The sequence below is a fragment of the Gasterosteus aculeatus genome, chromosome 11, assembly GCF_964276395.1.
Source record: "Gasterosteus aculeatus chromosome 11, fGasAcu3.hap1.1, whole genome shotgun sequence".
NCBI lineage: Eukaryota > Metazoa > Chordata > Actinopteri > Perciformes > Gasterosteidae > Gasterosteus > Gasterosteus aculeatus.
Window position 1 is genome coordinate 6,460,457 of NC_135699.1, and position 14,042 is coordinate 6,474,498.

A 14,042-nucleotide genomic window follows, 5' to 3' on the forward strand; every position below is an offset into this window, starting at 1 on the left:
AAAACATGGATTTTTATATAAATTAACAAAACTTTATTTTGAGTTGCAATGGTCCCACGTGGGGAAAAAGACAAGAACAGTAAACCACTTAACGTATGGATGGTTTAACTTAACACTTTATTTAAAATATCAAAATAACAAAGGGAAAAACATTGGCGAAGGGCATACAATCCTTATTTCCAAAATATTACATTTATAGTTAAATGTATTCAAAATTAAGATAACGATTTTGAACATAGTTTGCCTATTTGGACAGCCAGAAAGTTTGATGAAATAAAAGACAGATTTGCTTTCAATACATGTAAAGAATGGTTTTGTATGCACTTATTGAAAGTCGCTTTGGATAAAAACGTCAGCTAAATGACATGTAATAATAATGTATATAAATAAAATTGTAAATTAAATGCATTAATATACAGATATGTCTGATAGTCCGTTTGGATTATCATATATGCAGAGACAATAACATACACAACACAAGCAAGATATTTTCAATTTAATTTCTTTTAATATAATCTTATTTACATTGTATTTTTTCATAAATGTTTAGTACATAGTAAGTTACAATACTCTTGCATCCAATACACAGTGAACTCAGATCCTAGAAAATGCAGATTGAAATGTATACTGCTTAACAGTCTTCAAGATCTTCAAGAAATTTAAACTTTTTTCACATTGCTTGCTCATCTTTTAGGTATTTGATTTCATTCACTTGGTTGGAGGATCAATGACTGCAAAGATACTTTGTTCATTCATGGTGGTCTTTAAGGACAAGAACTACTTTTTACTAACAGGTCACAGGTTATGGTGAAAAAGAGATGGGCGGAGAGACATCCGGGTCACAAAAAAAGAAAAGATAAACTGGATGATGAAACATGTACGAAATGCTTATGAGATTTTATTACAGATGAAACATGAAACCAAAAGAATTCCTGAAGCCGACTCCTTTCCATCCAAGTGGCTCATTTAGTTATATATTCAGGTCGTGACCGCGGACCTCTCCATAAAATCAGTAGAGTTAGATATTAAAATTAGGGCTTTCACGTCAAATTAATGTAAAATGGCATTTAAAACACCAAAACAGTTATTACACACTGACAAAAGTATTTCCTCCCAATGATATGAATACAAATGTAACAAAGTTCAATAAAACCCACTTTGTGGATTACTTGAATTGCAAGTGAATTGACCCTTCAACTCTGATAGAGGGGATTGATCAAGAGATTAGTGTGGGCTCTTTGTAGAGCAAATAGCAGCTTGGTAAGTAATCACTTAGTAATAAATAATAAAATATCAGAGTGGATCAGAGTGGTAGCAGATATAAACGGAAGAGACAAAAAGGTTACCATAACAGAAGAGCAGGCTCAATTGATCATGTTTACAGGGTAACCACACATTCCCGCACACAGACACGCACGCAGACACACACACGCACTCTGGTTCACGACAGTGGTTAAACATGAAGCATGAATGCTACTCAAACAACTCGTCAGACGGAGAGACAATCAGTCTCCGCCCGGTTCTCCATACGTCCAAATTCAAGGTCTGTGTTCCCATGCTGGCATGTGATTGGCCGTTTCCGTCCTTTCACTCGAGCATGTTGGGAGTCATTTGCTGGGGCGGCAGACGTTCTGAAGACTGACATCATAGCTTGTTAAAACTGAAGGATAAAAATGCTTCTTCAAAACATCTGAAAATTTTTAAAATACTTTATTATCTTCTGTCTGTTTTGTCTTCTTTTTAATCCTCTCCTTTCCCGCTGCGCTCCCTCCCTTTGACCCCCAACAGTTCGGCGGTGAAGAGGCGGCAGAAAGCCACGTGTTGTTGTGATGCTCGGCCGCTCCGTATACTCCGCGTATACTTGATATTCTGCTGATGTCTGTCTGTCTGTCTGTATATAGTCAACTAGTTTGTGTGCAAGTGCAAGCGCAAGTGGGACTGTGTGTACGTTGGGTTGGTTGTGGGTCAGTCACTCCACGGCAAAGCCGCACGTCTCCTCCACGGCCGTCAGCAGTTTCTCGTAGAGTTTCTCGTAAGACTCGTAGGGAGGGACGTCTATCCGGTTGAAACTAGGGACGGAAAAGGACAATTATTTGCGACAAATATTAAAGAAGAGGGACAACCTGCTTTTGTCTTTTGTGTGTCCTCACCATGTGTGAGCCTTGGGCAGGTTGTCTGTGTTGGCGTCTATCAAGTGGATGGTGAAGAGCCTTGGTCCTGCAGAACCTGTAGAACCTTACACACATACATTCTAGTTATCACTGCTCTACTCTGGTGCACGGAACACTCGCCAAGTCAATCAGGTGAGGCTTTCAATGTCATACTTTAAGATTTAAGTTTCTACAACACAAAGTTAAGCTTTGTCTTCTAAATGTGGATCTGCATTTGTACTTGTTATCTCAAAACGATTTGAATAAAAAAATTAAAATTAAAATTCTCAATTATCTCAGCTGGGAAAATGTTACGTTTGTCGTTAAAAAGTCAAACCAAATATCTTTGGGTTATCTTTAGACATTTGGTTTAGACTTTTTCACTCTTCAGCGACAGTCAGATTAAACAACTAAATGATTAACAGGAAAAAATAGTAACCAATAAATAAAAAGTGTAAGTTGCCGTCCTCACGAAGTATTTAAACATATCTCACATCACACATACACGATGTGTATTCATGAGTAAAATTTAATTAAAAGTTAATTTATTAGCATCCAATAAACAAGGTAACGAACACGAGAGAAGCACGTGTGTGTGTGTGTTTGGTGTCTACACCAGTGCATGACCCACCCTGAAGCGCTTTGAACCCTTGTAAGGGGACCCTGGTGGAGCCTGTGACAAACTGCAGGAGGCGTCCTCTCCTCTCCTCACTGAAGGCCTCCACCGCCTGCCAGAACCACCGCACCACGTTGCTTTCACTCGTGCAGTGCTTGAGGCGCGTGTTTGTCTTCCAGTCCGCAAGATCTATCTTCCCCAAACCTCCGATGATCAGCTGGAGGAGAGGAAGACGTTTGAGGGAGAAGAGAGAGAGATACAATGAAATAGGACTTAGGAAAAAGGAATCAAGGAAGGACCTGGAGACGACATGTACCTCAAGTTCTTTGTGGTCGAAGGGTTTGAGGAGGTGCTGGGGGATGAGCTCACTGAAGCCCTTCTGTAGAGCCAGAAACTGGGCTTCAATTCCACGCATGAACCTCCAGTTCACATAAAGCCTGAAAAACAAACACGCACACACAGTGTAGGCTCAATAAGTACCGTTTCTGCTGACAGTACATGGTTAACGCTGCGTATCAAGGGCACAGTTTTAACTCCACCCACATCCACGGTGAAGCAGAACTGTCCCACTGCTCCTACCTCACGTATTCCTTTTTGTTCTCCTCGGTGACGGGGAGATTGCGGCCATTAGGTTTGAGTTCGTGTTGTGAGAACTTCCCGAAGGCATTGTGCTCCACGCAGAACGTGTGGTCGAGGACTGAAGTGATGTCATTCTCTCTGCACAAAAAGGACGAGGACAAGTTAGCGCCGCGCTGGAGACGAAGCACCCAAGAGGAGGACGGCGCTTCGAGGCGCCTTGCTGTTGGATCGAGTCGTGCGGCGGCGCGTTTGCTCACAATATCCAGACGAGGCTCTTGTGCAGCTCCGGGTCGGTGGTCTCCAGGTCGTTGAGCTGGATGGGTTTGCCTAGCAGCTGCTTGTAGAAGGGCAGCGTGAAGCTCCCGTTGATGTAGTGGCCGTGAAAAACTGCCAGGCCCATCACACGGCCCACAAAGTGAAAATATGACAGGTGGTCCTGAAAAGAGAAGTCACACAACCGGAGAGACGGGCAGAGACGGTCACAGAGGATCAGATCACGCGTGTGTGTGTGTGCACGTGCATGGAGACTCACAGGGTTGATGGAGGAGTCGGGGTTGATCTGTAGTGTGTAGATATTGTCTGTGGAGTACTGGAACAGGCCGTAATAGGGGTTCAACATTTCATGACACAGCAGGTACAGCCACTCCCTACAGACAACCACCACATTGTTAATACATTGTTAAACACGATCGCTTTCAAGCTTGCTGACACATCAATTAATCATTGAACAATGGGAAAAAAATATGTATATGGTAGTACGCGTGTCCACTGAGTTTTATTTTCTTTTTTTAAACCAGCAGCTAAATGCACTGTGTTATTTGTCTGGTTGTCCATTGTCTCATTGTCTTACTGTCCAATGTTACGCACCCACCGACATACATACAATTTCTCGTATGTCTAACATACTTTGGCAATAAATGTTCGCTCTTTACGCAGATAATTTCTCTCCCTTAAGGAGAGTAACTGAACATTCAGAACATAAATGTTCAAAACTAAGAATAACTAATACTTGTAAAAGTATTGTTGGTGATATGGCATATTTTGGGGAAGCTGTAAATGATTGGGAATTTCATTTCTATTATTATTATTATATAATTTATTTTTAATGTATTTAGTGTTTTCAACTGCATCAATTCGCGCTATAATAAACTATATACGAATATAAACGTGTGCTGCTTGAACTGAACTTCGCATGGTAGTTGGGGCCAAACATGGACGTTCTTTAACAAATGTAGAAGAGCTCAGAGAGTGAATATGAAATTACCTGGCCACCCCCCCATAGTCGAGGCCCTCCTCTCCCCTGAACTTCACCATCAGGCGCTTCTTCAGGTCTTTGGGCCTCATCTTCATTATCTGCCGATACGACTCCTACACCGACCCACACAACGTCAACACATCATCAGAAACAAAAAGGGACACACAAAACGCACTCCCTCAGCGATGTCCTGTTAAACAGTTTAACAGGCACATCGGTGCACATTCAGAGAAGAAAACCTGAAAGGATCGGCTGTGGTCGCTGCTGTATGAGCCTCATACTTTTACTCCATCCACAGATCGAGAGACGGAGAAAGCGGCATTGGAAATGTTGGAGAATGGCACCCACCTCAAAGATCTCCTCCCGGGACACCTCTATGCGACAGTGTCCCGCCTGAGGCTGCTGCAACGACAGCTCGTGGCGGAGCAGCTTCAGCTTGTGGACCAAGTCCCGCTCGTAGCGCGCTGCCACGTCTCCTTCGCCTCCCCCGCCGACTCCTCCACCTACCCCTTCCTCGCCCCCCACATCCATCAGGGGGGCTTGTGAAGATTCCTTGGCTTGGGACTGCTGGCTGGAGGTGGCAAGAAGGGGAAGCGGAAGACTGTAAGGACACAGCAAGAGACAACTTGACAGAGTTGTCACAGCTGACAACAAAAAGAGCAGTCATTTACCGACAGCGCAATCTAGTACGATTCAGTGTCATCAACAGAGCCGAGAGCGCTCAGAACCAGGCGGACCAGCCGGGAGAGATTAGATTACCAACAGATTAGTCTCAAAAAACAACTTCTTTCGTATGTGTCATGGACGTCTGGACGTCAGGTGGTGATCGTCTCGGCCAGGAGGGGCGGCGGGCGCGCGTACCTGATGATGGTGTGTAGGCGCGGGTCGGTGAACTGCGTGGTTCGGTTGTTGTGGTCCACAAAGTAGATCCGGCCCGACACCGTGCTCCGGACCTCCCAGCCGACCGGCAGCGGCCCGAGCTCCTCGCAGCTCACGCTGGCGAGGTCCCTGCGGCGGGGGACAAGTGAGCAGGTCAACACGGTGGAAGCTCACGCGTTGAACGGACGCAGCGTGCGTTCTTAACCCGTCACACTGGTCCACGATCAGGCGCCAGGAAAACAACATGGGACTTTCTCGTAATCTGAGGGTGGAATTAGTGTGTAACAAAGAGAGGAGACCGGCAGCGCGGTGCACCAGGGAACTGGGAGCTTTTTTTATCAATGAATTACCAAATATATGTTTAAATTTCCCAGCTGTACAATCTGAAACATTCCATGTGTGGAACGTTCTTTCCCTTGCTTTCTCCTCAACGCATGCTGCTGCAAAGTTTATCCAATGGGCCTATTCACTCGACCCGGGTGAAGCGGGGTGGAATCGTACCGCGGTATCCGAGGGTCGTGCCAGGTGCTGACACCCGTCTGTGTGTGAAGGAAGTACACCTGGCCCTGCACCGTTGTCCGTTGCTCTGGTGTAGAGTGGAAGGAAAGGGAAGGACGTCACACGGCTTTACAACAACAGATATTTAGAGATGACTTAAAGCTCAAGAGCAACGATCGACTGACCGTATCCCTCCGGCAGGTCAAGCGGTTGGTGCCCATGAGGTCTGTTCTGAGGGGTGTGGCCATGGCCTCTGGAATCCTGCCCTCTGATTCGCTGCGTCTGGAGACTGCCCTCCTGGCCGGGAGAGTCGAGTCGACAGTTCCCGCCCCCCGCCGCCCCAGTGGGGTCCGAGTAGGGCAGCGGCTCTTCACTAAAACACCCCTCGAAGACAGGCCTGCAAAGCGCACAAACACAACAGCCACTGACGCAATGTTGTGTGTGTGTGTGTTGCAGCAACCTCGGGATCAGTGAAGGGAAGCAAATGCGGAAGGGCGTCAAATATGCATTTTCTCTATTGGTCAGCAGGGGGCGACTCCTCTGGTCGCAAAAAGAAGTCAGATATAGAGTCTAAGAGATTTATTCCCTCAGTAAACATTGTGAGTTTATGGTCTCAATCGCTAGACTCAAGGCAAAGCAGGACTTTTATTTTGTAAATTCATTTAGGGTAAAAAAGGCTTTAGGTCTTTGTGATTGGCACACTGATGGAAAACCTGCAACTAAATAAACAAATAAATGTGTGATTGTGTGTTAATTTGGTGAATTGTATGCGATGGACTTTGCGGTCACCAGATCTTTGGGACAAACGTTGTCGCCCGTTCAACCTTTGACTCACCGTTCTTTTAAATCTTACAACTGAGGAAAGCGACACGGAACAACAATTGTTTAGATTCTACAGCGCTGCGAGCGCAAACATCTGCCGACTCACACTCACCCATCGTTTTCCAACAGCCCCCTGCAGTCCACCACGGGACCTCCGCTGCCGATGCGGTCTCTCGTCTGTAAGCTCACTGGAAACAAGCAGGTGGCAAAAGGTCAGAGAGGCGATTTTGTGTCGGAGCGGGAGGGCGAGTGCGCACGTGGTGAATCAAAGGTGACACGGGGGGAGCTGGAGGGAGCTGGAGGGAGCTGGAGGGAGGGGTTCACCTTACCTACTATCTGCCCCCGCACTGCGTCACTGTCCGACGGGTTCAGCTTACATAGATCGAGACGCTGGTCTGGAACAGGAGGGAAAGAGAAACGTGAACCAAAAGCTTTTTCTTCTTTAATTAACATCTGTGATCTGCATTCACGTGGGTTTCCAAAATCAGTGGGCGGAGACACAAAAGACAGACGTACACCCCGTGTCTTTTAGCCGGCTGATGGCGTTTGAGAGCAGTCGTATGCAGCCCAGGAAGCCCGCCCCTTGTCGTTTATGGATCTTCTTGTGGTTCCATATGCTGATGGTGATGGAGTCTGTCTTACCGATGTAGCTGAAAAACAGATGGGACATCCTCGTTGGTCTACACGGACAATATCTCAATGTCTACTGAGAAACGAATGTATTATTCAGGCCAACGAGATAGTTCAAACAACGTAAAACAAGCCCCTGTTGTTTTCTGAAGATAAAAAGGGCCAATTGAAAGCAAAACCAGTAGGAGAGATTCAAAGAGGGATGTGGGTTAGAGGGATGTGCAGTAGCTGTGAGAGAGTGCTGGAGACTCACAGGTCATAGTGCTGATTCCATTTGGGGTCCAGTGTGCTCTTGACTGTATCTGTGGAGTGGCATTGGCCTGATCCGTCCACCACAACCTTGGCAAATGGATCTGGCAGGCCTGCAAACACACACACACACACACACACACACACACACACACACACACACACACACACACACACACACACACACACACACACACACACACACACACACACACACACACACACACACACACACACACACACACAGCTCAAATTAATGGTTTGCATCCACCGCATTGACTCTCAGATAAGATGATATCGGAGTATGAGGAATATCTCGACTGGCATTCTGCTTCTAAAGACATCAAGCAGATGTTTTAATCTTATCCGTTCCTTTCGCTGAGACTTCGCCTGCTATTTGAGAAAGCTCTAACCCATTAACAGCCTGCTGTATTCGGCTGTTGCTGGTGCGTAGATGTAAAGGCGGGATGGTGAAAGTGGGGTAAGTGAACACTCTTATCTCGTTGTCCCCGCCGGGAGGACAAACGTGGGGCTGTGTACGATCACGACACGACGGCTTGCTTACAGCGCCGCGTTTGATGGCCCGCACACGCCCTCGTTAACACACCGATGCATTGCGTAGACCGACGGTCAAAACGGGAGATTCATGCAAAGGATAATGAGCGCAGTAAAAAAAAATAAGTACTTACGAAAGAAGTCTTTCTTTGCGAGGTTCTTGGCACATAACACTGCAAGAGAGACAATCATTATGAACAGAACGCCCCACACACACACACACACGAAAATGATCCGTCTCACTGTGTGGGCTGCTACAAATGTAAGCTGGTGCACGTTTATCTGAGCGGAGGAAGAATGCCGGTCAGGGTTTAATATATGAATGCCAGAGGATGGTAATGAGCAGCAAAACTGATGTGACGTGCAGACAAGAATAAGTAAGTACAGGCTAATGTGAGAATCACTGTGCGTGCAGTGACACACACACACACACACACACACACACACACACTTGTGTGGATGTGGATTCAGAGAACAAAGCTCATAGTGACCCAGACTTTGGGAGTCTAAGTGTGTGCAAATATTTTACTTTATTGTGTGTGTTTCCTTGTTAGTTGCTTGCGTTTGGTGAATGTTGCCTGATGTCTAAGCTACACACTGCTGTGAACCCCCCCCCAAAATATATAGAAAACATACCTGAACCCCAACAAAGTACTTGTTAGAAACACAACCTGGTGTCGAGTCCTCCACAAGAACAGGTCTTGATTATCGAGGCCCAAAAACAAGCTGTGTGTTTGTGTTCGTGGCTGATGTAATGCCCTCAGAAAGCCACCGGACCGTAAGGAGTCATTGGAGTGGAAAGCACAATAATATTTACACCACATGTCTAAATGTCCAGCTCCAACGTCACGTATCAGCCTTCAAACCCCCTGTTGGGAACCGGATGCGTTCAAAGAAAGAACTCGGATGCGCACACGGCGCAAATTACCTCCGGGGGCCAGTAAGAAACGGAAATACTTCCCAAGAAAGACAACGTTCAGCTTCTTCCACACACACAACCGACTAATGGTGTCTTTCTGCCTCATAGGACATTAGATGGATGGAAAATCTATTAAATATTCTTCCTTCTTGGTGTTAACGTGTAGGCGACAGAGCTCTGGAGTGAATGTCAACTCCGGACAATTGCATTTATCTTTTTAGTGAGATAACCAGATGATTCAAGACACCGATATGGTGATTAGTCATTAATGGAAGTCATTGTTAACTGCAGCCCTAAATACGATCGGGCTCGTAGCAACAAGCGCGAGTACCACCGCTATTGTATCGGCTCCGCGGAAACAAACTGGTCCCGACGGATTCGCTGCTCCACCTGAACCGTTAACCGTCGCTCTGAGGCACCAGTTCTAATCTGGCACGATCTGGTTTGGCGGTGGGGGAAGTCCGCCATCCCGCCCAGCAGCTTCGGATGTGGTGCGTGCGTGGTGGCGGAGATGTGTCTGGCGTGCCGAGGTTTCTTTCCTGTGAGTAACCCGTGGAGAATGGCTGGAGGATATCCTCCACTCTTCCTCATCGGCCTCGTCCATTCCTCCTCCTCCTCCTGACTCAAGCATTCCACACGGAGGCTTCATTTTCTTTTCGACACGCACACACACGCACGCAATGAAAGAAACACAGCTGGAGCAGTAGAGAATCAAGTTTCTAATTTGCCTCCACTTCCTCTTTCAGACAAGCAGTAGAGGAAGACCTTCTCTGTCTGCTCCATTCCCCCCACCCCCCCCCCCTTCTCCTCCAATCTCTTCCCAGAGACAACCCCCCCCCTCTCGACTGGCTCTTCTGTGACAGGCCCCATTCTCTCCGTCTCAGGAAATTCCTCATTCTGCCAAGGTCGCGGCTGGTAAAGACACACACAACTACAGCTCAGCTGGTTCTCAATTTCCCCGCCGCCGCTTTCTTTTTCGGCCTTTATGTGCTTCCTTTTTTTTTTAATGAAAACCTGAGAGCTGGAGCGAGCCAGCGGGAGGAAATTCTATTCAACCTGGAGGGAACACAGGAGAAACGGTTGGCGGGTAGGTGGCGAGGAAAGGGAGCGGCCTCTGCACCATGCTAGCAATGAGAAGACCAATCAACCATCTCACACTAAAAAAAAACAATAAAATAAAGCACCTTAAGCACAGAGAGCACTGCCTTCAGCCGTAAAAGTGGAGCGGCTTAGAAAGGCGGTTAAATCAAACACAGCGGTGCAGGTTTGGTGGAACCATTGCCAACGTGCAATTGTGTATTCGTTGAAATTGCTACTCGTGAACACAGATGGAGGCAGAAAAAAGGATGAGTCCTGCTCCAGAGGACACTCGCAGGTTTACAAGTGGAGTCGAGTGACCCGACGCGTATGAGATTTCAACAGCATCACTTCCTGTGTAACCTTCTCCTCGCAGCTAAACAAAAGCAGCGGCCAGCGGGCGCCTGAGCAAATATGTCACCTACTTATCAACATGCATCTAAACACACACACACACACACACACACACACACACACCCGGCTAACCGCCGCACAAATACAAACGGGTTTTTTTTTTTTTTAAGTGCACGGCATCAGTCTCGCCGATCGCCTGGTTGAGCAGCGATGCCTCAGTCGCCGTCTCTCCATTCTCCACTTATTTTGTGTGCGCTTTTCTAAGTGTGTGTTTCTGCACAAGCGGCCGGCTCACTAAGCGAGAGGATTAGGAGTGCTTATGCTGCTTCCTAAGTAAGTATGATTACCCCCCCCCCCCCTCTCACTCTCTTTTACACTTGAGCTGCTTTTTGTGTTCCTTCTTTTGCCCCCTGAGATATTTCTCCTCTCCCTCCCGACAGAGTATCCCAAATCAACTGCTGCAGTCCTGTGCTGGCACTTGAAAAAAAGAAGTGTTGAATCTGACTGCCAACAAAATCTGATCAGCACGTGTTGCTTCCATGGTCACAGAGTCACTGATTATTTTATTTATTAGAAGGCTTTTCCCCCCTCGCAATAAAGCTCATTCAATCCCTGACAAAAACAAATGTATTTTTCCTTTTTGACTCATTTATTCCCTGCATTTTAGATTGCCCTGCCCTGCATTCAAACCGTGAAGCAGTAGGGGAACCACAACCTGATTGGGCCGTATGAACCATGTTTAGCCTGCACCAAAAGACATCACGAATAATTAAGAAAAATAGATATATTGCTTTAAACAAGAAACGCTTTAACAAATGATCTATAGACAATATTTCTAGCATTCAACAGTCTTTGGTATATTTAGTAACTAGGTTCAAGAGACAACCCTAAAGCAAAGGGTTCCTTCGTAAAGTCCAATACTATCCATCTACATCTCGTTAGATCATAAAATGTAAATATGGTTCTTGGTGCATTTCCCCATGTAGCCGACTTGAGCTTCCCCACAGAATCGCCGCTCATCCAACTCAAACCTGTCCATGCAAACCCAACGCGGCCTGTGAACTCTAGACCAGTGTGGAACTTGTGTGGTCTTTGTGTGCGTCCCTGCCACAGAGACACACGGGCCTGTCTGATGTGTCCAAACCAGCCGTCCCTCTGACAGACCAAACACAGTTCAGCCAGACAGGCAGCGTTGCGCTCCCATTGGCTCATTGAACATTCCTCACCCAATTAGAATTCCACTCATACCTATGGGGGCGGGGCACAGTCAGGGGAAACACCCCCCCAATTTTTTATCTGAGCTGAAATAATGACTGACGGGTTTACAGAAAAACACATTGCACAGTCTAATACACCCAGACACACCTTCACTACTGTATGATACAATATTACACCAAAATAATTCATCCTATTTCAACCAGACTTCCTATATTGCATTCGCTATGTTAGTACTGAATTAAATTGATGGATGATTGTACTTTTCCTGCAATTCTTTCAATTGGGCCGGCAGCTAAGGATTATTTACAATACCAATTTATTGTCTTGGTTAATACATTAATACATTGCTATAAAAAATGTCAGATAACAAATCATACTGACGCCGGGCCAATTGGGCCGTCTGCAAATTGTGATTGAGTTTATTATCGCACAAGAACAAGAAACGTTTACACCTGAGCAGCTGTTGGCAGTCAATGTTATACACTTTCGCTACAGTATGTTACTCTCAACTCTCTATAAACAAAAACAAAGAAAATAAAAAGATATGTTCCATACAGAATGTGGTGTTTTTGGATAAAGTTTGTCACAGAGGCTGAGCACTGTACCAGCAACTGTTGCCAGTCTGGATAACCAGTTACGGCACAGTGATAGCGTGATACTGGCCACTGAAGATAAACCCAAACTGAAAAGAACGTGATAAGCGTGTCCGATCGCTGGGCCTCTCCGGTCACAAACCGTGCTTGCTCTCCGCCCTTAAAATCCATTTTCAAGTGGCCCTCCGTTGCATTCAATAACGCACTCCTTCTGCAAAAAGCATCCGTCACAATTGTTACACTTGTTGTTGCCTCCTGTGACAACACAAACCACTCAGAGTATTCAGTCCACCGGCGAGCACATTCTGCTGTGTGTCTGCTCAACTCTGAACCAGAAGGAGGGACAAGGCGTTTGCCCAGCGGCACAGAGGGGTCATTTCCATTTGAATAGAGGCCCCTGGGTGCACAGTGGGGTTACATTAGCTACAGTAAAAACCATTGTCCCAGCAGTCCATGTGTGTGTGTGTGTGAGAGACAAAAAGACAGACACTCATATGTGCCCTACAGAGAAAAGCATGACACCCCTCCCCAAAAAATATAACCCTAACCATATATATATATATATATATATATATATATATATATATAAATAATTTTAGTTGAGTAACGTTACATGATGCCCAAAGGAACAAGCGTGTCAAGCTTTTCTGGGCAAGTTTAACGAGTGAGACGATTCGTTTTTCTACAGCTGACACAGCAGCGAAATGCCAGCGACACGGTCCCGGCGATCCGGGCTAGCATCGTCAAATCTACCGAGGCGGCTGGTTCTCAGAGACGCTGTGGCTCGACATTAGCTTTCATCCCGGGTACACAGCTCGTCGCATTCAGGTCAAGCGGTGGGTTCTGCTGGTCCAGGAATAAAAGGGGGGAAAAAATGGGTGTAGCTAGCGAGCGTTAGCGGTCAACGGTAACTAACGTTACAGCGTTACCAAAGCTAACGTTATAGCTGGCTAGGAGACAAGTGTTAGCAATGGTTAAAGTTTCTAAACGTGTCTTTTGTAGAGTCGGTGTTTCCAGTGACCAGTTAGCAGCCCACCAGCTGGCTGTCCCCGCTGTAGAGACCCCACGCGATAGTGAACGGCTTCTTGGATGTCCTCTCGGTAATTTGGTTAGCATCGAGGCTAACAAGCTAGCACTGTGTTTGCCACACAAAAACCGGATGTTTGGGCAAACGGCACAGCCGAGAGCCCCGTAGACGCTTCGCTGTGTTCGTTGGGTTTGCGCTCAGCAACACGTTAGAAAAGCGGTGTTTAGGGGACACGTCTGGCTCCAGTGGAAACATGCACCGTAAGCGCTTTCGTTCGGTGTCGTTTTTTTTTACCTGTCAGTCGGATCTTGATGCTGGACCCGTTCCTCCGAGTCCCAGGATTCGACATCACTCCGGGAAAAACGATCACTCAAACTTCCCGTCAGAGTCCCCCCAAAACACCGTTTCACCACTTAATGGGAACGCGAATAACTTCCGTTTAAAAACATGCGGCTTGTTTTGGTTTTCCTCACAGGTAAAAAGGTATTATTTCATCGCAAAGTCCTGCGGTCTTTCGAAATCCAACTACACGGGAGAGCATTTTCGGGCAGGCTCAAGAACGTACTGACGTCACGTCCTTAACGGGTATTACGTTACGTGCTCGCGTCCGAGAAGCGTGGG

At 46.4% G+C, this 14,042-nt stretch overlaps 1 protein-coding gene across 4 annotated transcripts; it reads right to left on the reverse strand.

Annotated features, from left to right (window-relative positions):
• Nucleotides 1-488: 488 nt before the first annotated feature.
• Nucleotides 489-14,042, reverse strand: smurf1 (SMAD specific E3 ubiquitin protein ligase 1). Of its 4 annotated transcripts, none has more exons than XM_040191617.2 (18): nt 13,716-14,042; nt 8,368-8,406; nt 7,683-7,791; nt 7,316-7,449; nt 7,129-7,194; nt 6,912-6,987; nt 6,163-6,374; nt 5,981-6,065; nt 5,462-5,608; nt 4,949-5,171; nt 4,610-4,713; nt 3,878-3,992; nt 3,603-3,781; nt 3,346-3,483; nt 3,083-3,203; nt 2,782-2,983; nt 2,151-2,226; nt 489-2,069 (listed from the first exon to the last, which is right to left on the reverse strand). In XM_040191617.2, the coding sequence occupies exons 1-18, from the start codon at nt 13,768-13,770 to the stop codon at nt 1,970-1,972; spliced, it is 2,181 nt and encodes a 726-aa protein (XP_040047551.1). In that variant the 5' UTR covers nt 13,771-14,042; the 3' UTR covers nt 489-1,969. The 4 variants fall into 4 exon arrangements, with proteins under 4 accessions (XP_040047551.1, XP_040047549.1, XP_040047548.1 ...); XM_040191615.2 differs by having other exon boundaries at nt 4,949-5,201; XM_040191614.2 differs by having other exon boundaries at nt 2,151-2,235; nt 4,949-5,201.